Source organism: Penicillium diatomitis (genome assembly GCF_028827545.1).
Source record: "Penicillium diatomitis strain IBT 30728 chromosome Unknown utg000004l_segment0_segment0, whole genome shotgun sequence".
NCBI lineage: Eukaryota > Fungi > Ascomycota > Eurotiomycetes > Eurotiales > Aspergillaceae > Penicillium > Penicillium diatomitis.
In genome coordinates, this window is record NW_026623176.1 from 2,940,298 (window position 1) to 2,962,347 (window position 22,050).

The window sequence follows — 22,050 nt, forward strand, 5'->3', positions numbered from 1 at the left end:
ATGAGTACTTCTACCGCGCTGATCTGTATGCTGAATGTGCCTGCGAGGTCTTGTCAGAAAACCCGGTGCGTACCGCAGCTTGTAGCATACGAGACTCCAGAAGTTGTTATCGGACTCTTGAGTATAGTCCAGTGTCTGCGACGACTTCCTCCCGCTCCAGTCGGGTGAAAGCCATTTTCAACGCTCCGAGGAGATTCTGCGGAAATGAAACCCTACTATCCTTCTTCCTGAGTTGAGTCGCATGAGTGAGATTCCCGAGACGGCCAATCAAGTATACAAACCCCGACATGGGCAGAGCTCGGACGGAGGTGTCATGGGTTGGATCATGGAGGATGGAGTAGTAGACGAGCTTTGCGATCAAGCCAAGAGTCGTCAATACTCGACCAATAAAGTAGCCAGGGAATGTCAGATCACAGGCGAGAAAGGAATGATCGTCTGAGAGAGTATGTCAAAGACGAATCCGTGCCGTGACATGCTCCAGAGCCGTGGTCGCAAAAGAGGAGTAAGAGGTCCTGCTGGGCAAATGAAGACGCTCGATGAGTATGGACGTCAGGGGTACTAGGCAACGGCCATACAGGGCAGAGAAGATGATGCCTCTTGGTTGAAAAGACCGAGAACGAGACAGAGACGAGATTTGAGTGCTGGAGGCATGACTTCCGATGTGAGCTCACCTTTTGGGAATGTGAAAATCGATCAGCATCAATCGTACCGAGAGTATGTAGCACCCGATCTAAGCCTGACCCATCTGTCCAAAATTGATTCAAAGAGAGGTCCCTTGTCTAGGGATTTAGCCCATCGGCCAAAAGTTACTGCGCGTCTGCGTGACCGTGGTCCATCGTACGTCTACCAAGAATTGGAGATTATCAAGCATCAGACATCCCAGAAGCCTTGTATACTTCAGGAATTTGACCACCACGCATCGTAGGAAGCGGGAAATGATACAAGCGGCCAAGTACAGAAAAGGAAGCCGACAAATAACGAAACGTTGAGAGCTTTACGGAAGTTCCTGCCGATAGCACCCTGTATTTTGTGTCTGTGGCTGGCAATGCGCAAGCCCGCTCTACAATGTCGTGCGGATGGATGGCGCGCGCTCTGGTGCGTGGATATTGCCCCAGGACCCGGGGGCGATCATCCTCGGGGACGATCGACGAGAGCTTGGGCCTCTACATGTCGTCTCAACGAGTATACTAGTTCAGGCGGCCCACCCTTCAGCGCAGATGACCGTGAGCTTTTAGGTTTGCGGCCATTTCCCCCATTTTCCGGGAATGTACTCCGAGAGCCCTGTGGAGGGATATCGCTTTGGCCCGCGTGTTTCCAGACAGGATGTGAAGACGGAGAGCAAGGAGGGGGAAACGGGTGTGGAGGAGAGCTAGAGGCCCGAGAGATAGAGGAGGGTGCTCTAAGTCTGCTGCACTCGGCACTTGCGCAGTGGTGACATGGTGATAGTCATTCAATAATCAGTATATCAATCTGCTCAGTCCCCTTCCGGCCGGCTCCACATCTGACTTTTGGATCCCCCCGACGGCTGCATGAGAGAAAGGGAGCGCAGGTGGTCCGTGGCCTGCAGCCTGTAGCCTGCAGACTTCAACGACGGCTGCAAGGCGGATCCATACGATTCACTCGTCGCCGCCCGACTACTGCCGTCTCCCGTCGGTGGGCCTCGCGGGATGATCGCAGAGCCAAAATGACGGCAACGCTTTCAGGACTGCTCACATTACAATCGATGAGGGGTAATGGTCGTGCCTCCAAGGGCCTTCATGCTCTGCTCGACTCGGGATCTGGGCAAGGAGAACGACATCCTTCGGATGCACCGTCTCTCGAGGGCATGTGGCGGTGTGCATACTGAAAAAGGGACTCTGTCGGAGAACCAGATGACGAGGCAGGGTGGAGGAGCAAAGATGGAATGTGTCTGAGAGGAGCGACCAATAGGTGGAAATATCACCCACACCTTTTCCGCCCATCTTCCCATCTTGGCCCTTGCTCCTCGATCCCAAAACCGGCTGAGCGAGTCCCCGACTCAGCCACAGATGATGATTTGATCCGAGTCGGGAAAAATGAGATCCCATTCACGCTCGAATCATACCTTTCGAGGGATTGTCCCGGGACTCACCACCGCACTGATGCTTGGCGGAGTTGCCTGAATCAAGCATCGCTGGAGCCTGGCAGTAGTGCATATGATATCCTACACAGTGCAAAGTACACACTACATGCCAACTACATACATACCACATAGCATGGGTACCATGAGTCTCGGACTACCGTTTGTGGTTCTCCCTGAATCCCGAAGCTTGATAGCCGAGAGTACTTCTTCATATCTATACAACGAATCTTTGATATTCCATGTGGATGAGTACCGACCAGGTGAACTGACGAAGCTCCGTCGCTAGACAAGGATGAGTCTTTGTTTCGAGTGAACCTATGCGGAAGTCTTTCCGTCTGCCCTTCCAGTGCGGGGACGGCGGTGTAGTGCAGGAGGCAGGACGGTCTCATGACGAGTTCATACAAGTCCGAAGAATGTCCGACGGTTGTCGAGGAACATGGAAACGAAGGGGATGGAGTAGAGTCATGGTAGAAGAAGTGGTCGAATAACAACAAGAGCAACAAGTACTGCTAACTACTACTACTATTACGACTACTACGACTACTACGACTACTACGACTACTACGACTACTACGACTACTACGACTACTACGACTACTACTACTACTACTACTACTACTACTACTACTACTACTACTACTACTACTACTACTACTACTCACAGTAGTGCTGCTGTACACGCCCACTGGCAATAAACACTGCACTCCGCAGCGGCCATGGCTCGCTGACGTCCCGTCCCGTCAAGGTTCGGAGAAGATGACACCGAGAATTCCATGGGAATGAAAGCAAGGAGGTGCGCGGGGCGGCTCGACTGCTCGACCGTGGGCGAGACATGGGCAGAGTGGGTGAGTGGGTGGGCTTTGATATCCACTGCAGTCACACTGGTTGAACGTCAGCGCAATGCGGTTGAATGGAGTCGACATGGTACACTCGCGGTGATTCGCACCGATCCCGAGGCGACAAGCGCAATCACTCCGTTTGGACTTGCTCCCAAATCGGACATTTCGAAATCTGCACAGTCGACCGGACCAAAAGACCCATGGATAAAATGCTCACTGTCTTAGAGCCGATGTAACCCAACCTCAGTTGAGGAATTCGCAACGGCGGGTGTGATGTCAGGCAGGTGCGATCCCACTCTAGTTGGAACGTTGATGGTCCCGGGTCTGCCTCGCACCGTTTCAAGATTGATATATGCCCCCGTGCTCTGTTTTTTGACAATGGCAGCAGCCCCATGCCACAAGTCAACGGCATTCATTCTTGCGAGTCTGTGGTACGCTTTAACAGAGACTGCTGAGATTGCAGTTTGCTAGGCAGCAGAGCCGTAGACGCTGTATCATCTGCCTCCCAAACCATCCATGTCGCCCTCTTGGTGTGATCTGTTTAAATGTCACCCCAGGGCGGCTCGAAGCGGTGGACTGGCCCCAAGAGGTAAAGTCCCGGAAAAGGTGGGACAGTATCCTCCAGACGCCGGACTTTCCCCTTCTTGGCGGCGTGAGCCTCGATGGGACTCTTCAGTCCTCGTCGGGAACCCCCAGTCGGATCCTGGTCGAGGTGGTGTCATCCGTGGAAGAGTGGAAGATTCGCAAATCCCGGGGAAAGATGCATGGCTGACAGAATACTGCTGCCATTTGGGAGCTGTCATCCGAGCTGATGACCAGGGAAACAATACGGTACGTCGATGAGATCCCAGGGTGGGGTTGGGACCGCCGTTCGGCAGTCCCAAACGAGCCCATACTCGACCTGGTCGTGGCACTTTGCCTTTGCTCTTGGCGATTCTCCCGTCAGATGAGTTTCTGCAGACTAGCCGGAAGCTCACTCCATCTCGGGTGGATGCAGATTGCACGCAGGCGTGGATCGCCACCGGCCTTGAGTCATGGCACTGTGCTGGAAATCAGCCTTTTCTGGGCAAATAATAATCAACAGAACTCTGAGGTGTGAGGTGTCGAAATCACGTCTGTAGTCTTGGATCGGGATTGGGGACGTGGTTGAACCGGATCATTGTCACCCGATCTAGAGGTGGATGTGTACCTCCCTGAGATGTGTTGTGCTGTCGACATAGATCTGAAACGAAGACTCGGTGTTTGAGACGAGGCTGGGAGTTGACCTACTCGACCAATTCATCTGGATTTGAGATAGCATGGAATCGGATCCATGTTCAGGTTCATCCCATCCAGCCAACCTCTTCATCCCTTGTTTGAGGAGTCATTAGGGAGTTGAAACGAGGCACCTCGAGGTGGAAGTGCCATACGGGCTGTATCCATGCTGTGGCCGTCTCTCTATCCATTTAGTCTGCTGTAGTACACAGTATACAACATTAGATGTTTACTATGGATCATGGAGTATTTACTCGAATTAAGTGCTCTCCCAGCCTTCCAGGATTGCGGTGGCACCTAACAACAGTCCTTTGGGAGTTGTCAACCTACAATACAATAAAGGCAAGGCAAAGAAGCAACAATCGTGTATGAGACACAACGAGCACGGATAGGTCCAGGCAGCTGTCGCATGGCTTGAATCTTGATACCAAAGTGTTCTATTGTCCGTACGGACACCTGCTCGATCAGTCGATGGCCCGTGCACTGTTTACCCCACTCCGCAGGGCCAGTGAGAGGACCCGATTACCTGCAGCTTCGGGAGGGCCCACACTCGGAGGTTGCGATCCCTCCTTTACCATCTTGGGCCTGTGCTCTCACCACCTTCGCCTCCAACTCTCTCCGCAACCGATCCCATCCCTCAGCCCAAACCTGGTGACTGCACCCGTTTGCCCATCCATACGCAGTCCCCACGCTTGGCCTCTTTGGGCCTTGATCATCTGACCCCGGGGCCTCGCCCGCACTGAACTTTCAGGATCTCTGGTCATATCGAAAACAGCTTCACGTCATCTCCTCCTCCGCCCGCTCGGGTCTCACTCTCCCTCCGCCTCGTCGTCCCAGGTCCCTCCTCTCCTTCGATTAGCGCTTGCGGATCCAATTACCGCCGACTAGGAGCAGTCTTCAGCCCGTCTCCATCGCCTCGACCTTCAGGACCGGCTCATCGCCATTGGGAGCCGATCAGTGTCCCTGTGTTGCCTTGTCTCCGAGTTGACCGCCTCGACTCTCTTCAACGGAGCTTTGGCACCTGCCGGAATACTTTCTCCACCCAGCTCATCCCCGCTCTGTTCGTGTGTTCGATTTGTGTGTCGCGTCCCGCGCCTCAGTATCGAGACGGCATTTGAAGCTTCAGCGCATTCGCCACCTCGCGCCCTCATACGAGGCCCCGTCTGGCCGAATCGGAAGATACAGCCGAATAAAAGTGCATCCAGCAGTACGCAGGGAGACCATTGCGGTACAAGCGAGTAAGCTTGCTCTACGCAACATCCGCACGACGAGTGCCCTGCCCATTTTGGATTTCCCGCATTTGCGCTTCTGAAGGAGGGTCCCAGTGCGCTTCCGTGATATCCTCAGGTGCCCCTATTGGCCCTGTATCTTCCTCGACGGATCTGGTCTGGTCTGCTACTTGTACTACTGATATCAGCTCTTGATCCGAGCCATCGCACGTCCCGCCTTTGTCGCCGAGTTAGCAACGCCACTTTCATCTACCTCTCGCCCATCTCCGAACTGGGGCCGCCCTATCAGGCCTAGCTTGCCGGCGTGATCGCCCCTCCGTATCACACGCAGATCATCTTGCACTCTATCGTGCATACCCCCTGCCATCAGAACTCTCGGTTACTCGGGCTTCAAGTTGGCGACCATTGCCTGACCCGCGCAACCGTGACGATACTATTTTTTGGGGTTCTGCTTTTCTAGCCAGGCGCCTCACTTGCCGATAAGCCGAGCCCGTGCACCATTGACCCAGCTAGTCGCTACCTGCCCTTGACGAGTTGGTCACCAAATCACTGCTGTCCTCGCCTCTTGCGATTCTAGGACCCTCCCCCCACCCGGGCGGACGTTTTCAGTATCATGGCAAACACTTCGTTCCGAGACTCAGTGAACTCGTTAGGCTGGTCGCGCAGAGACCCAGATTATCCTGTACAGACCAACAACGGCGGTTCTCAGGCACCCTTCCTGTCGCGCTTGCAGGCCTACAATCCCTTTGGCCAAGGTGGATATGTTCAGCTTCCCACACACAATGAAGCGCCCGGTGCGCCACTGCCTGCGCCAAGTCGACGGGAAGAGGAGGAGGGGTTCTTTGCCTGTAAGTTTACCCTTTCTGCATGCTCGAGTTGTTTGCCGTCTTCGTTCCTTCATCTATAAAAGAACGCTCCAAATGGCTCGGAACCTGGGGCCAACCTAGCATGCGGCACCTGGACAGTGGGAAATGCTAGTCCTCTGCACCCAGGGTGGCTATCATAACACTTTCCTTCGTTTGGATTGCAACCAAATCAAAAAAAAAAAGCCTTCATACCTTGGTTCTTTCACCTGCATTCTTTGCATTCGGATTTTCCACCATGTCCAGGCCTGATGTTACCCATGTGATTCAAAGCTGCAGACTAACAAGATTTGGCTATTAGTGAGTCGATGGGATCGAATGCTCATTTTCGGTGCCTGTAACCTGGGCGCCGCCGTCTGCTTCTTGATTTGCTTCTTCCTCTTCCCCGTGCTGACGCTCAAACCTCGGAAATTTGCCGTCTTGTAAGTGTCTGTACCAGTCACGTTGAACTTTGCCACGCCTCTTTCCACTACACTCTCCTCTGCCTTACCCTTAGTGCAGCAACCACTTTTGATCCGTCCTCTCCGAATCTAAGCTGCAGTCCCCAGTCATTTGCTCTGTCGTGATCACCCCTTCCCACATTCTCCAGCCACAACCGGTCTCTCTACCTCAAGATGTATTTGCATAGCCACACTTTACTGCCCCCCGGTCAGTCTGATTGCTGGACAGAGTGATGGTGGTCACTTGCCCCCTCCCTCAAGGCTGGAGCATATGAAGATGCGGGCTTTGCATCTGATACATCTCATTCGTCGCCCACTTGGAGCTATACCGCTTCCCTGCGCCGCATACTAAGCCTCAGGTTCCGCGCAATTTGCACGCGTCCTCGCCAAGCAAAATCTCTCATGGAAACATATTCACTAACTTTTGATCTGTTCCCACTTGCAGATGGTCGGTTGGTTCAGCCCTGTTTTTGCTGTCATGGGCCGTTCTCATGGGACCCTGGTCTTACGCGAGACATTTGGTTTCGGGGTCACGTCTCCCTTTTACGGCCGCTTACTTCGGCTCTATTGCCTTGACTTTATACTTTGCGATCGGTGTACGTGATTCTTTTCTGTTCTCTTGCCCCATGCAAAGAAAATCGCTTTTCCCCTCTTCAAGATGCCTGCTTGCTGGTCGGCTTCTCACTCCGTCCATATGAGCTTGTCCTCTTTGCACTGATCATTTGACTACCTGTCTCATTCCATTTGAGTCATCTGGTCCATCTCGCATCGTTGCCCCTTTCGCCACTGCACAGACCGCAGCTATGGTTTTCCAAGACGAAATCTCGTTGCCTCCACGTTGCGGAGACTGGGAGACTTTGAGCAAGCTCTTGCAAGCCTAGTGTCTAAGCTGTCGCCCTTGAATCATCTTTCTCAAACCAAGCGCTGCCACATTCTCACAGCAGAATCAACCCCTTGCTGACATCCATCTTGCCTTTAGCGTCAAAACCTCCTCCTTACCCTCATCTCCTCGATTTTCCAACTTGCCGCTCTGGTCTGGTATCTTGTCAGCTACTTCCCCATGGGCAGCACTGGACTTCAGTATGTGGGTCGATTCGGTATCTCGAGAGTGTCTGCATGGGTGAGTGGGTAGAGGTTTCCCCGTTCGAGTAAGTAGGCAGATCCTAAGCTGTCGCGGCCAGTGACCAGCGATGCATGGTGGCGCGAGGACTTTCCCTAGCGTTATTGCGTTGGTAGATGTTTTCCTGTACAGTATATACCATGGACGATGAATTCTGCGTACGTTGAGTAACATATCTTGTTCCTCTTTTGGGCTGGAATAAGGCGTCAAAACACGAATTCTGATTGTATCATTTGAACGGAGTAGTTATGTTTGCGCTATTAATACACAGGCTCTCATACGCTTTTCACTTCGAAAGTGAATAGTAAAAGTGGTTGCTTTGTAAAGAAAGTAATCGCTGACAACCTCACGTCATCACGCATCACACACCGCCCTTCTCAAGTCAACAGCTCCGTACTTCAACACACTCGACAGACCTGACAGCTCTCATCTCTCATTACTTCCCACGCATCATAACAGGGTGAATCGTTCCTTCCACGACCAGCACATTAGGAACCTCCAGCTCGTGGATGCCCGTATCACCACCCGATCCCACCTGAAGCCATCGCTGGAGCAGGTCGTTACTCTCCTTTGGTTTCACAGCCTGTGAAGCAGTGCCCACCGTGATATGAGGGACCCGGTTCGCGCACGGTAGACCTTCATCCGCGTTCGCAACGCCTTCACCTGTTTCCCCTTCAATAGGCAGCAGGCGTACCACGAAGGCCATCAACTTGTCATCCCAAATCAGGCGCTCGAGGCGCACCTGGGCGCGGCCGAGCTGGGGAGGGCTGATGGCGAGATCGTGATCTGGATTCGACTTCAAGAAGCGAATGAACTGTTTCGTGTAGCGGTCCCAGATCTCGGCGCGATCTCGGGAAGAGGCACGATGGATCAGAGTGACGTGGAATGCAGGTTGAAGACGGCGTGATTCGCGGAGATAATGGTAGAAACGGGCGAGCTCTGGTGATTTGTTGTTGAAGAGAGATTGAAGCGTGGCAGTGATCGTTGAGCTAGGGACCGAAACCCCAAAGTATTCCGATTTCTGGACCAGAGCCTCAGGGCTTTTCGGCTGGACTCCTTTCTGTGACATGACGGGTACAATGGAGTTCTTCTGTTTCTTTGTCTTTGGTGCACTGTAGCCTTTGCTCAAGTCCTCCTGGACGTGATAGTCTGTCAGCGCAGCTTCAATCGCCTTGTCGAGCTCCTCGGCAGAAGGCATATTTGGGACCAGACGTGGATATGCACTGTGCAATGCTCTAACGACAGTCTCAAGATTCTCACGAGAGGATGAGCAGACATCGAGGTCAATGACATGCTGGAAATTCATATCTGGAGCCCGGTCGGCGTGGACTCCTTCGAAACGAGTCAGAAATCCATCCATGATGCCCACGATTTCCTGCTGATTCTTGCTGCCAGCTCGAATGGTCTGGTGGTTGTCACCTCGCTCAAGCACTCGCTTGCGAGTCACTTCCTTGATAGCTGGAAGAAATTCGGACTTGGGCTCGTGGACGTAGTGGAGGGCGACAAACTGGGCGTCGGGGACAACAGGGAAGGTATCATCCATCAATTGCTGTCGCTCCCGACGCTGGTGATTGTTGCGGTCAGCAATGACCACAGGATGAGTCGCCAAAGCTTTGGTGATCTCGAACGCAAACTTCTGAGGCTTTCCCTTCTGCTTCGGAATGTTGTCGTTCTGGAGATGGCCCCAACCAAACAGATAAACAAGAGCGAGGGCAACGGTCGTCTTTCCACAGCCGAGAGATGCAATGGGGGCAAGAATGACATTTTTGGTGGCTTCTTTGGCCATGTTACTCTCCTCTTCCATAGCAATGATTTCAGATCCCTTGAGGCCTCGTTCCTGGAGGAATTTCTCTCGCAAAGAGATAATGCCGTGGTTGTGTTGGTACTCCTCCGTTAGTTGGGGATTCTTCATGAACTCCCTACGCGCAAAGTTGAGATATTCTTCTGTGATCCCGCGGTGTTTCTTGATTTTTGGGAGTTTTCCGGAAATCACTGCCTTGGTGCACTCGCGCCACTGACGGTACATCAAGTAGGGCTCTTCAAATTTGTATTTGAAGAACCAATCGCGATATCCGCTATCTCGATCGCTGATCTGGCACCGGACCACGAACCCTTCTGTTTCGCGCCCATCCCAGGTACCAGTCTCTGCGCAGCTCTCTAGGAACTGTCTCACGGCGGTAATGTCATCGTACACGACATACTTCGCTTTCTTGAACCCCCAAGCATCTGCGAATTCATGAACTTTGTCCCCCGACATGGTTGCAAATTCGGTCTGGTTGTAATTCAACCCATGAAGGTAAATGCCGGCGGCAGTCTGATCGTAAGCTAAGACATGCTCCTCGAAGCTGTCGTCGCATAGCTCGCCGACAGCGGTGACATTCATCTGACGCAGAGTGCGAGCTAGGTCCTTTGTTGTTTTCCCCAGGCCCGACACACATCTTTCCACCCATTCCTCGCCAACCTGCGCGTGACTTTTGGCGCTGTCACTCCGGTGTCCCGTCGAGTGCTTGCTGCAGACCAGCAACTTGTCGTCCTCCAAGCCGGAGATAAAGACGATGCATCCATTCTCTTTCACGCTCAGCTCATAAGGGCCTTTCGTCTTGTTCTCAATGTTGCGCCACTCGGTATCCTTGACTTCGCCGATGTTGAAGAACTTGTCGTAGCCACGCACGGCAATTTCCGGAGTTTTGTCCTTCCTTTCGGTTGTGAACAGACCACGAGCGTAGATCGGTAGGTTTGGCATTTTGTAATCCCAGTCCATGAACTTCCATGAGTCCACTGTGACCCCCGCAGTGCCTGCGACTGCGAAAGTGGACTTTTTGCACGTGAAGCATTGTTTTCTGGCACCCTTACTCATCTTTCGAGCTTCCTCTAGCTCTTGCACGAGCTTCCTGATCTCGGACGGATTCTGCGTCGCCATCGCCATGGTGGTCTTGCCTCGTGTGGGAAAATGCCGAGTGGTGGATATCACGCGTGGTATGGAAAAGATATCGTTGGAGTGGAGATCGCGATGGAGGGGGGCGATGATTGACAGGCCAAAGCGGGTTGGAACCTTTCTGAGACTTCTCAGCAGCTGAAGGCGGGAAATGTTTAGTCTTAAAGAAAATGACATACCGCAGGAAACGTAAGGTACGATCTAGGCGGTTACGTGTCGCTCCTTCTGAAATGAGCTCGAACCGTAGGAAGAGTCATCGACGAAGAGTCAGGGCCATTAGTGTGCTGCGGGGAGCCAAAACGGCAAGGCGGCTTCAGCCTTATCGGCGGGATATTTTCTCTCCTCCGCCAAAAATCTCCATTCGGATTCCGCGTTACTCTTCGTTTTCAAGACAGCAAATTTGTCCAGTCTCTGACGCATTTTCATTCATACGTCGTCAGATTCATTGACTCAAATTGTTCACAGTGACTCATCCGCGTTGCGACACCATGGCCCAACCCAATCCATACCTTCTCGCTTGCGACAATCCCTCGGGGCTCCTTGAGCTCCTCCGCGCGAACCCTGCCATTGCGTCCACCCAGGACGAGCATGGATACTCCCTCCTGCACGCCGCTGCATCCTATGGTCATACCGATCTCCTGCGTGCACTGGTTCAGGAATTCGGTGTAGACGTGAACCTGCTCGACGAAGATGGTGAAACATGCCTGTTTGTCGCCGAGACCCCGAAAGTTGCCCGCTGCTTGGTCGAAGAATTAGGCGTGAACTGCAATAAAACAAACGATGATGGCTACAAGGCCCACGAGAAGATGGAAGCAGATGATGAGTTTCCGCAGGTAGTTGCCTACCTTCGGGACGTCGTTGGCGCACCAGCTCCATCGACTGACAGTGCCGAGGGACCATTGAATGCGCCCCCGCCAATCCCTGAGAATATGAAGGTGAACATTGGTACCATGTCAGAGCAGGAAGCCAACGCCGGTGGAATGGAAGTTGATCCAGAATTCAAGCGTCGGATCGATGAGCTTGCGGCCCGTGAGGACTTCAACAGCCAAGCCACGCAAGATGAGTTGCGCGCCTTGGTTATGGACGCTATTTCCGGATCGAGCATCGAGACTGCCGACCGTGAGACACGGCGAAGGACAGAATAAAATGTTGGTCCATCGTCGCAATCCTCCTATACCCCCAATCAGACTCGTGCATCTCTCTGCCCTACTCGTCCAGACCTCTTCTTTGGTTGACTGCTTTCAAATGATGAAAGCGCGGCGACCGGTTCATGACCTGGCCAGTCAAAGCTGTTCAATATTCAGAACATATTCTCCGTGCCGGCATGCGTAAGATAAGCTTGGCTCAGGACACGCATGACCATCCGACGCAGAACGTCAAACCTGAAATCCCCGCCATCATCTCTGAGACAAGTGATGTGGGTGGCAAGAATATATCGAAATACATGACTTTTTGTTCGACTATCCCGTGGAACTACTCTTGCCGTAGTTTACCCAACCGTCAATACAGACAAGGGTCATCCAAACATTGACACCCTCGAACACATTGTTGTATCCTCGGATTTTATCATAATCATGACAATTGACCACTGGATCATCCAAGGCTCCTTCTCGCTAGCATTCTCGTATGCGTTGGTATCGCTGAAAAGCAAAGACTGCTCTTTCGTTTGATATTACAGCCATAAAAGCGCGAACACCAACGAGACAGCCGGGGCTCTTCCAGTCGAGGCTTTGATCATACCCAGATCTAATCAATGCGAATCATGCAATGTTAATAGCACGAAAGAGGATCGAATCCTTGTTGGGCTGGAACCGAACCGCGTCGAAGCCGGCTCCATCACAGAAAGTAACGTCTTCATCCGAGTAATTTGACATGTTCCTTTGCGCGAGGATCATGACTTCTTCGGTTTATAATCATCCGTCAGTCGAGTTTCGGTCTTTGATGCTCCTTTTCGAGCGTCTTAGTCACGCAGGATTCGCTCAACTGTTGACTTGCTGATCTTCTCGTTCGAATTGCTGATAAGAGCCTTATAAGATAAGGACGGGTCCTTTTGAGCGAGCCGATGGATATAAAGCCTTGTATGATTACTGAAGTTGGGCTTTCTAACAGACCATGGTCTGGATTTTAAGGTATGCAGGCTCTGCCATCGGTTGCGTGTGTCATAGATGGTCGCGCGGGAGACGTTGTCTTCGGCTGCGATTTTGGTTACGGATTGACTGGTCTTCAGATCGCCTATGATAGATGCTCTTTGATCCTCTGACAGTTCAGCAGTGTTTTTTCGAGTTTCAGTATTTTGAGTAGTGGAAGAGCACATCGTGACAGTATGCCTGTCGATGAAATTTGGTGGGTCTGGAAAGGATGAAGTCCGCGAAAACTCCAAATTGGGTGTTTGTCAACATACCCATGACCCCATGATGTAACTTTGGATCTGGAGCTACTGGTAGATTGATGAGATCTATGCAGATTGCAGTCAGGTACTGCGCTTATCGATAAGCCTGCGACGCCGAACTCCAGAAACAATTGTCACCCGCCCGCATCTCCAATTCCCGCCAGACCCCACACTCTTCCTGCGCATCCCAAGCTCCATTTCGTCCTAGAAATCTAGTGACCGAGAGGCCTCTAATACATGGATGTCTCAGCCGCCATTTCAAATTTCTGCGCACCCCTACTCTTCTACAACACCGCCTACTATGAACTCTCCCTTAAATGCGGAGACCCCTCCACCCCCGCCCCCGAAGCCGAACAGCCATGAGGCCAGCCGGCGAGGAACCCCTCAGAATATGACCTCATTGCCCATGCCGCAGCAACCCCAAAGCAATTATCGACCAGACTCCCAACTCTCTCAGGTTGAGCAAGCCCATACACATGATGTCTTATCCTCAGCACCTCTGCCAGCACCTCCCACGGCTGCAGAAGGATGGATACCCGAAGTCCTCAAAGACAAATCGTGAGTCAAAACTCCAACTTCCTACATATAAATCATGCTGCACTCAACCTGACACTGCCAAATCTACAGGACCAAAGACCTGCAGACAATCCTTCAAGACCCAACACTCATCTCTGCCCTTTCCACTCAACACCCATCACATGCCGCCCGACAACAGAACCTCGAATCCCTGCTCCACGTCAACCAGGATCTCGCGGCCCGCCTCCTTGAACTACAAAGGCAAGTCTCCGAGCTTCGCAGTCAAACGGAGAAGATGCTCTTGACACATCAATCGCTCGAGGTTTCTTGGCGCAAGAAGCAGGCTGAGATGGATACAGCGCTGGCACCGTGGTCTCCCAAAGCCTTGTATCAGCGTCTGAGCGCCGCAATTGCAGAGCAAGAGGCGGTCTGCCATGCGGTGGAAGAGAGTTTCTTGGATGAGGACCATCATGGTCGTGCAACGGAGAAGGAAGTTGCTGACTGGATACGTCGCGTGAGAGCCGAGGCTTCGAAATTGGCGGCGAGGAAAGAAGCAAAGGCGCGATGGGACGAGGGGAGAGTTGGGGGGTGGCGGTGATTGAGAACAAACTACCAACTGTATATTCTGGGTCTAGAAGGCCCCAAACCTACCTTTTTGGCCTCCTCATTCACTAAATTCAAAGTCACAACATCTATTGTGATCGAGGATCGAAAGCTTGATACTAATCTTGTGCCAAGATTTACGATGGAAAGGCAGACATCAAGACTCAAAAAGAAACTATATTGTAGTTTTACGAAATATGTATTTCACTGTCCACTGTCAGCATGCCGGCTTCATGTTTCTAATTATTTTCAATCAGGACCGTTCTTTTTAGGACAGCAACCCTCCTACTGAACCTCAGCCTCGCGTTTTCGCTGCTTCTGAGTTCGGCCCAAAATCACCGTACTCAGATCGCCGACGGGGATTGAGAAGGGAAAATCGACCGCCTCAAAGATCTGGGCCATGAAGATCCACCAGATGGGCAAGCACAAAGCGAAATTGAAACCACCAGCAACCTGATATCGAGAACGTTAGTTGATGGCTTGGAGGATCGAGTTAGAGACAAGGCAGTGTGACACAACATACCGACTGGAGCTTAGCTGCGTGCGCAGCATTACCGAAAGAGAGTTGGAAGTATGTGGCAGAGAACAAGGCAAAGGTGATGACCAGCAGGAAAAGCGCGAGGAAGAGGCAGACGTTGGTACGGATGGAGCACAGCAGGTATACGAAAGTCAGGACAGAGAGGGTGGCGAAATAGAGGCCTGGGAGTTGCGCGAGAGTTAGATCATGAAGGGGGCAGCGTATATCGGATCTTGAAGTATCATGGAGACTAACCGGTAGTAGCAGCAAACTCGGGCGTCTGCATGCCCTCGAGAGAATTACCCGTGGGCGAGTAGTTGGTTCCCACTGCGAACCAGGGGATCATTGAGGTTCCCTGGACGATCCAGAATGTTCCTATATACACATTAGCCACCATCTTCTCTTGATTCATTCCCTGGGGGTCCCTTACCGTATGTGAAGAACAGCGCGCAGGAGAATGTGTTTCCAATGATCCATTCGCCCACAGCGCCGAAGAGCTGCACAATGCCTCCAAAGAAGATATACACGGGTCTAACGTTGCGAAAGACTCAATGTATCAGTCATTTGATCCAGTCCAATGAACAGTCCACTCAGCGTTTATCCTGAACTCACAAAATAGCGCCACCATTCCCACCAGAACCGCCCCATCCCATCGTCAACATAGCCGCCGGTGTCGCAGCCAGCAAGAAGCCCATCAGCGAGATAGGTGTGGGATTACCAAACGTGCGACGCAAGTTTCCTGCCGTCGGGGTCTTGGGGCTCAGGTAAAGCTTTTCAAAGGCATCCCTGGAAATTGGAAGCAAGACGCTGTCGGCAGTCTGATAGCGGCGCAGCATCTCAATGGTGGCCGCGTCTTGCTTGTCATTACTGATATTCTCGTCTGAGGACATAGTGGGCATGGGGAAGAAATCAATCGACCGTCTAGGTTGAAATGGAGAAGAGTGTACCGTGTAATAGACACGGAGAAAAAGGTTAATATTAACACAGAGAAGAAAGTAGAAAGGCAACCCTCCGAGATCGTCCTGGGGATGGGCATTGACGTGATTAAATAGGTACAGGTCTTACCTATTTTAAACTACTTTTAGGCAACTTGCGAGCCTAGACATGCGGTACAGATGCCAGTTGCGAGCAACATCTACAAAATGATTTCAAGTCCACTGTTGTATCAACCCCGCGAAAATCACGATCCGCGGACCCCAGATCGAGAAATTTCCACCCACAGAACTGCCATTTTAGGTAGGTCAGTATGGATCGAAGAAATCAACACCAAGCGTCTGCTCCACCGTCCTTCACTTCTCCCCCGGAATACCCCCAGAAGGGGTCTCAACGCCGAAGATTAAAACAAGATCTAGAGCCATTCTCTCCAATCCCCGGGCATCTTGCAGAACGTACGCTAGGCAAGAACACGCCTTGACAATCTGCGTTCATTGGTCCTCGCGATAAACCAGTGCCACTCGAAAGACTCTCGACCAACAAGCATCCACTGTAACTCATCGCGCCTCCGCAGGCAAGCGGACCCCGGATCCATCTTTTTCAGCGGAGAAAAACGCAGAACGTGGGGAAAGAATTGGAGCGATGGGGAGGCCTGCTGAACGCTGGGGATCGTCCAGATTTGCCAAACTTGCGACACCAGCCTGTCTCAACTTGAGCCCCACCGGCGCGAGGCAGGAGCCGAGGGTATGAATCGGTGAGTTCTGCTTTTCATTCCAACGTCGGAGGCAAGTCGGGTTGGCTGGGGCCCAGCGTACTACTATGAGTCTACGGCAGCTACCTCGGCCCAGGCGGAGGTACTGTGTTAGTTGCATTTAGGGTTCTGGGCGGGCGGCCATGGCACAGGCTTGGTTACTCAAATCGCAGCTTGGAAAGAGCCAGCCCCAACCTTCACGGTCTTGGTGGCGCTGAAACCACGGTCGGTTGGCAACGCTTCCTATTGCGGCTTCAAGTGATCATGTTGAAAAGGGGTTGGAGTGCCCGTCATCATTCTACAATCCATGTGGCCGGACGGAGGACGGTCGGTGACGCCACGCAACCTTTATTGCCCCAGTCTTTTACCCCACAAATTGGCGTTCTCCAACAACATCAACCGTTGGCGTCGCACCCGCAATCAGTGATAAGGAATAACAGTATATGAACATGTCTCCAAGTGTGCTGTCTCCAGCTCATGTCGCCTTCAAAACTCTGGATGGGGAGGACGGGCTTTTGGTAATCAAAGGTGTCTGGACACCGACTGAGGGCATGACAGAACTACATGTCTCCAGCCTCCGGGCAGACCCCTTCTTTGCGCCGCCGAAGGCAGTCAAGGCACTAGTCTCCAAGATCTGGGGTTGATGAGACCAACCCGCAATTCGGACAAACTCATGCCCGCACTCCGGTACCGCGTCATGTCATGCCCAGGCAGCCAGGGCCTGGAACTGGGTATACCGTATGTCATTGCCAACACATTATTCATGATTATTTTTATCCCACATGCACCTTGGTTGTCGTCTATTTTTTCCCTGACATCCGATCCGCTCAGGCCATCATCATCTACGGGCAAAGCCGGGGCTCACATCTGACTTCTAAAGGGGAGTGAATTTCGGATTGAGTTCGTGATGTCCAAGCATGGGAGAACTGTGGTAAAGTTTGGCGAAATGCACGACACGATCCAGAATGAGCATCAATCGTGCTGCCTTGACAGCGGCGCCGTGTCATGCGTATTGGTCACTCCCAATATACGCCAATTTCGATGGTTTGCGTGGAGCCCGGGCGAATGGAGAGACGTTAAATTGGGATATTTGCCTGTATACGCCGATCAGCCCCAACATACCTACTCAACTCCCATAATTGAATATCTGCTGCAGGAAAATCCCCACATCATCACAACCACGTGGGTGATTCGAGAATTGTTTTCGCGGTTCATTCCCCAACCTACTGTAGCACGGTGATCCGTAATCTATGCGATATTGCTGGTCTTTCTGAGTCGATGTTGTAGCATGGGTGCAAAGCACCCTCGACACGAGCGGCAGAAGATCAGGTGGATCAGGCAACGAACGCCCGCCAAGGCCATCATTATCTCAAGGTCGCTCGTGTAGAGGACGGGCTCTTCTGATGAGATACAGGTAATTCTCTGTTTCCAGGTCCGGTGTGACTCAAATGACCGGCATTACGCCAGTTTAAGCAACGTGCCTCGAGGAGCCAAAGCCAGCAACTATCGCTTGACGGAGATCAAGGTGACTCGAAAGGTTCCCAACCTACTCGACCGGCATAACCGGCCTTGACTATCTTCTCCGCATCATCTGCTCCGTGTCGTGTTGCTTCTGTGGACCCAAGGGCCGTTACGGAATACCAATTCTTCTATATTGGACCGCCCTTTTCTTGACTCGTGAAGACGCAAATTTCGCGAAAGGCGGCCGATGGCAAAGTACATCGTAAGCAATTTAATTTGACCGGCAACTTGGTGGGGTCATTATCTCAGCACCTCCGTTTCTCCGATTGTTGTAAGTGTCGTGAATCGTTTGAAAGGGGGTGATTTGCTTCAGCCCATTCTTAATCCCGTCTCTTGCATGATTCATGGACCGCCAAAGATGAGGGGAGACGGGAGACGAGAGACTGCGCCCAGAGATTATTAACTGCCGAGCTGCGTTGTGTCGGCACTCCACGTCAACTGTTATCGCAACTCTCGGAAAACGTATCGGCGCTTGTGCTGTCAACCTGTTCAAGCATCTTGTTGGCGCTTACAGCCGACTGACGAAGAGTCCTGATAAGCCAGAGATTGCTACATTCCCGTGCTTGTTGTGAGATTTGACTTGAATTGGCAATCAGATCCCCACGCAGGAACTGACCTCGGTCGAGTGAGGAGATATCTCCATGGACAGCTATACACACGTTCGATAACGGACAGCTCAATCTCACAATTTGAATTTCCATTGACGTCTTCTGACCGTATCCCACAACTCATATGTACCTGAACTATCTCGTTGCGGGCCTGGCCCTGTCCGGATCTACTTTGTCTGCGGCTTTGACTCGTGATCTTGGCATCCTTTGAATTTATAATCCTCCCGATGTGACGGCAGACTCACTGCATAACATTCACGTGGAGATTCTTGATCAGTCCTTTGAAGATCATGTTAAGCTAGTCTATGGCAATTGCAATCTACAGTCTTCTGTGGATGGCCATCATGAAGTCGCTAGCGTCTTCGTCCGACGGGACGTGAAACCAGACAGACTAGTCTGGGTGACCCCCGCAGACACCATGCACAATCAATGCCTCCACGCCTTCTCCGGGTCCAACTTGCTGGGTTGTTCGTCACCCGTTGCCATTGCTTCTCCACTCACCAAGAGGGAGAGCATCGCCGATGTGGCTGACATGATGGGACCCTGGTTTGATGGCGTTACCTATATGAAGTCAAAGCACAATAGCGAAGCGTTCGTCTCCAAGGCCAAGAATAACTCGGTGGCCATCGTCGGCAGAGGTATGTCGGGTCTAATAACAAGTCACCTCCTCGAGTCTGTTGGTATCCACAACTGGCACATCTTCGAGTCATCTCAGCAAGTAGGTGGACGCATTCGCACCAAGTATCTGAACCGCACCCGTCCCGGTCAATACCAATATCAGGAAATGGGTCTCATGCGCTTCCCTGTGAGCATAACGTACCCAGGCAGCAACGAAGCCCTTCAAATTATGGACCATCGCATGCTCTCTCAGATTGCGGATGTTTTGAATCAAATGAACACTGATCGACCCGACTTGCGAGTCAATTTCATTCCTTGGATCCAGAGTAACCCCAACGTCCCTGCTTCTTCAGGTGGGGTGCGTCTTGCCGATGGTCGTATTCCGACTGCTGCTGAGACGGCTGCCAATTCGTCGCTTGTCTACACTCCAGCATCGTTCAATGCAACGGCTGCCGCTGATGCAAAATCAGCCTATGTCTCTTACACCCAGCTGGATAAGCACGCGACTATTCAAGCCATTACAACCAACATGTACGCTGCTCACATGAAAGCCGTGGAAGATGGTATGTTCCACTGGTCTGAGGCTGGCTACTTACGCTACGCGCTTGGATACGATGCCAACATCACCGACTATGTGGCCGGCACCGGCAACACGCCTCTGGGGGTGACTTTTACGACGACACCTACTTTGCTGCAATAGAGTGGCGCACAATTGACCAAGGCCTGGAGTCCTTGCCACGAGCATCCTTCCCCCACGTCGCAGATCGAGTGACCTTCAACAGCACTGTTCAGGGTCTCGTTTACAAAGAAGCGACAGAGAAGATCTCGGTTGCATGGCGCGAGGATCCTTTGCAGATGACTCCTCAGACAAGAGAATTCGACTATGCCGTTGTCGCCGCCCCCTTCAGTGAAGTCCGTCTCTGGGACCTTCCGCGATATTCATCGCTCCTGTCTCGGGCCATCGCCTCGTTGAACTACTCTCCTGCCTGCAAAATGGCTCTGCACTACAAGACGCGCTTCTGGGAACATCAAGCGGAGCCCATCCGCGGCGGATGCGGCTCAGTGGATATCCCGGGTATCGGAAGTGTCTGCTACCCATCATACAACATCAACGGTACTGGACCCGGCGTTATCTTAGCGTCGTACATCTCCGGGACTCTTGCACGATCCACTGCCGCCTTGAGTGTTGAGGAACATGTCGCGCTGGTCCAGCGAGCGATGATCCAAGTGCATGGTGAGGTTGCCGCCGAACAATGCACCGGCGTGTATGACCGCCAATGTTGGGAATTCGATCAGCATCAGGCTGGAGCGTGGGCGAGTCCGCTGGTCGGTCAACAGGAGCTTTATTTGCCGGCCTATTAGCAGACTGAGTTCAAGACGATCTATGTTGGAGAACACACCAGCTATACTCATGCGTGGATCTTTTCGGCTCTTGACTCTGCAGTTCGAGGGACAACTCAGCTGTTGCTTGATCTTGGTCTTGTAGATGAGGCAAAGTTAATTGTCAAGACGTGGATGGGCAGGTGGATCAAGCTTTGAGGCCACGCACAACATCCCACTTTCATGATTCATGGTTGCTGCATAGATAAGAGCACACAGACCTATATTCACCATCACAATCACGAGACGCGAGCTCAAATGTACATCTCGAGAATTTCGTAACAATCTTACAATGAGTCAAGAAAGCCACCTTCCTACGGGTCCTCAAGGCCATCTTCCATCTTCCATCTTCCATCTTCCATCTTCAAACTCTCGTGTCTCCAATCACGGAACCACTTCCTTGCCCTTGTAATCCCAGCACTTGCCCCTTCCATCCTCCGGTCCTGCACCTAACCCAGTCACCACCTTCAACAACCTGTCCGCGGACTCCAACGGCTCCAGCATCTCCCTCCCCTTCCAAAACTCCTTCGTGAAGTCCGTCTTCACCGTCCCAGGATGAAGCGCCACCGCAATCGCCCTCTCCGCACATCGACCCCGCAAATACAAATCAAACGTCTTGGCTGTCTGGAAAACAGCAGACTTGCTCGCACGGTACGAGTACCAACCCCCAGAGGCATTGTCGGATATTGAACCCACCCGAGCTGCCATCATCGCATAGATCGCATGAGCGGGTAGTTTCAGTGAGCCCTCCGAGTTGGGAAACCCGGACGCGGATTTGTTGGGGAGTAAAGGGGACAGGTGCTTCATGAGAAGAAGGGGCCCCAGCGAATTGACTTTGAAACTGTCTAGTGCTTTGTCGGCGTCGATTTGAGTGGGGGATTTTTCCACATGTAAGATGCCAGGGACTGTAAAGGCAAGACGGAGAGGCGTGTCGGGGAGGTCTTTACGGATGGTGGCGGCCATGGACGATATTGTGGATTCGTCTATGAGAGCAATGTCAGTGTTTTTTTTTTTTTTTTGAAACACGATAGCGATGCTTTGACGTCGGGCTGAAGATGGGTCGACGTACCGTTCACATCGACGTCTAATAGATGTAATCTTTTTTCGGCATTCGATGGCACACCCTCACTAGTGAGGAGCTTCTCACGAAGTTCATCGTGATTTTTCCGCGCGGTGGCTACGACGGGAAGGCCCGTCTGCGTGAGGAGCTGCTGGGCTAGTGCAAAGCCGATGCCTCGCGATGCGGGCGTAACCAGTGCGAACCCTTGTGCAGCTGCAGCCATTGTTGAGTGTAGGAAAGTGTTGAGATCATTAGTTGCGCAGGGTGAAATGAGAGATTCGAGACTTGTCTGACTTGGCTGGAGAGCTGTTGTTATGCGACCGAAACGAACATGACGTAGTACAAATCTAATTACAAGGTTTCATCGACCGAT

At 52.2% G+C, this 22,050-nt stretch overlaps 9 protein-coding genes across 9 annotated transcripts; 6 read left to right on the forward strand and 3 right to left on the reverse strand.

The window, feature by feature from the left end:
• Window positions 1-1,723: 1,723 nt before the first annotated feature.
• N7539_004273 (uncharacterized protein) lies at window positions 1,724-2,768 on the forward strand (the record flags this gene model as incomplete). Its single annotated transcript, XM_056933875.1, has 2 exons — window positions 1,724-1,833; window positions 2,606-2,768. 2 exons carry the CDS (start codon window positions 1,724-1,726, stop codon window positions 2,766-2,768), a joined length of 273 nt encoding a protein of 90 aa, XP_056791416.1.
• Window positions 2,769-6,036: 3,268 nt separating this feature from the next.
• Window positions 6,037-7,858, forward strand: N7539_004274 (putative Golgi traffic protein SFT2; the record flags this gene model as incomplete). The annotated part of the gene is made up of 4 exons (XM_056933876.1): window positions 6,037-6,271; window positions 6,588-6,708; window positions 7,172-7,322; window positions 7,706-7,858. The coding sequence occupies 4 exons, from the start codon at window positions 6,037-6,039 to the stop codon at window positions 7,856-7,858; spliced, it is 660 nt and encodes a 219-aa protein (XP_056791417.1).
• Window positions 7,859-8,282: 424 nt separating this feature from the next.
• Window positions 8,283-10,772, reverse strand: N7539_004275 (tRNA ligase; the record flags this gene model as incomplete). The annotated part of the gene is made up of 1 exon (XM_056933877.1): window positions 8,283-10,772. The coding sequence occupies one exon, from the start codon at window positions 10,770-10,772 to the stop codon at window positions 8,283-8,285; it is 2,490 nt and encodes an 829-aa protein (XP_056791418.1).
• A 497-nt stretch (window positions 10,773-11,269) lies between these two features.
• N7539_004276 (ankyrin repeat protein) lies at window positions 11,270-11,926 on the forward strand (the record flags this gene model as incomplete). Its single annotated transcript, XM_056933878.1, has 1 exon — window positions 11,270-11,926. One exon carries the CDS (start codon window positions 11,270-11,272, stop codon window positions 11,924-11,926), a length of 657 nt encoding a protein of 218 aa, XP_056791419.1.
• A 1,485-nt stretch (window positions 11,927-13,411) lies between these two features.
• On the forward strand, window positions 13,412-14,284 carry N7539_004277 (vacuolar protein sorting family 37 protein; the record flags this gene model as incomplete). The annotated part of the gene is made up of 2 exons (XM_056933879.1): window positions 13,412-13,728; window positions 13,798-14,284. 2 exons carry the CDS (start codon window positions 13,412-13,414, stop codon window positions 14,282-14,284), a joined length of 804 nt encoding a protein of 267 aa, XP_056791420.1.
• Window positions 14,285-14,574: 290 nt separating this feature from the next.
• On the reverse strand, window positions 14,575-15,696 carry N7539_004278 (putative plasma membrane ammonium transporter (Ato3); the record flags this gene model as incomplete). The annotated part of the gene is made up of 5 exons (XM_056933880.1): window positions 14,575-14,742; window positions 14,813-14,988; window positions 15,062-15,181; window positions 15,237-15,337; window positions 15,419-15,696. 5 exons carry the CDS (start codon window positions 15,694-15,696, stop codon window positions 14,575-14,577), a joined length of 843 nt encoding a protein of 280 aa, XP_056791421.1.
• A 1,243-nt stretch (window positions 15,697-16,939) lies between these two features.
• N7539_004279 (uncharacterized protein) lies at window positions 16,940-17,134 on the forward strand (the record flags this gene model as incomplete). The annotated part of the gene is made up of 1 exon (XM_056933881.1): window positions 16,940-17,134. The coding sequence occupies one exon, from the start codon at window positions 16,940-16,942 to the stop codon at window positions 17,132-17,134; it is 195 nt and encodes a 64-aa protein (XP_056791422.1).
• Window positions 17,135-18,743: 1,609 nt separating this feature from the next.
• Window positions 18,744-20,776, forward strand: N7539_004280 (flavin monoamine oxidase family protein; the record flags this gene model as incomplete). The annotated part of the gene is given in 5 exon segments (XM_056933882.1): window positions 18,744-18,810; window positions 18,859-19,435; window positions 19,448-19,901; window positions 19,940-20,563; window positions 20,603-20,776. The coding sequence occupies 5 exon segments, from the start codon at window positions 18,744-18,746 to the stop codon at window positions 20,774-20,776; spliced, it is 1,896 nt and encodes a 631-aa protein (XP_056791423.1).
• A 225-nt stretch (window positions 20,777-21,001) lies between these two features.
• On the reverse strand, window positions 21,002-21,900 carry N7539_004281 (uncharacterized protein; the record flags this gene model as incomplete). Its single annotated transcript, XM_056933883.1, has 2 exons — window positions 21,002-21,600; window positions 21,687-21,900. The coding sequence occupies 2 exons, from the start codon at window positions 21,898-21,900 to the stop codon at window positions 21,002-21,004; spliced, it is 813 nt and encodes a 270-aa protein (XP_056791424.1).
• Window positions 21,901-22,050: the final 150 nt, after the last annotated feature.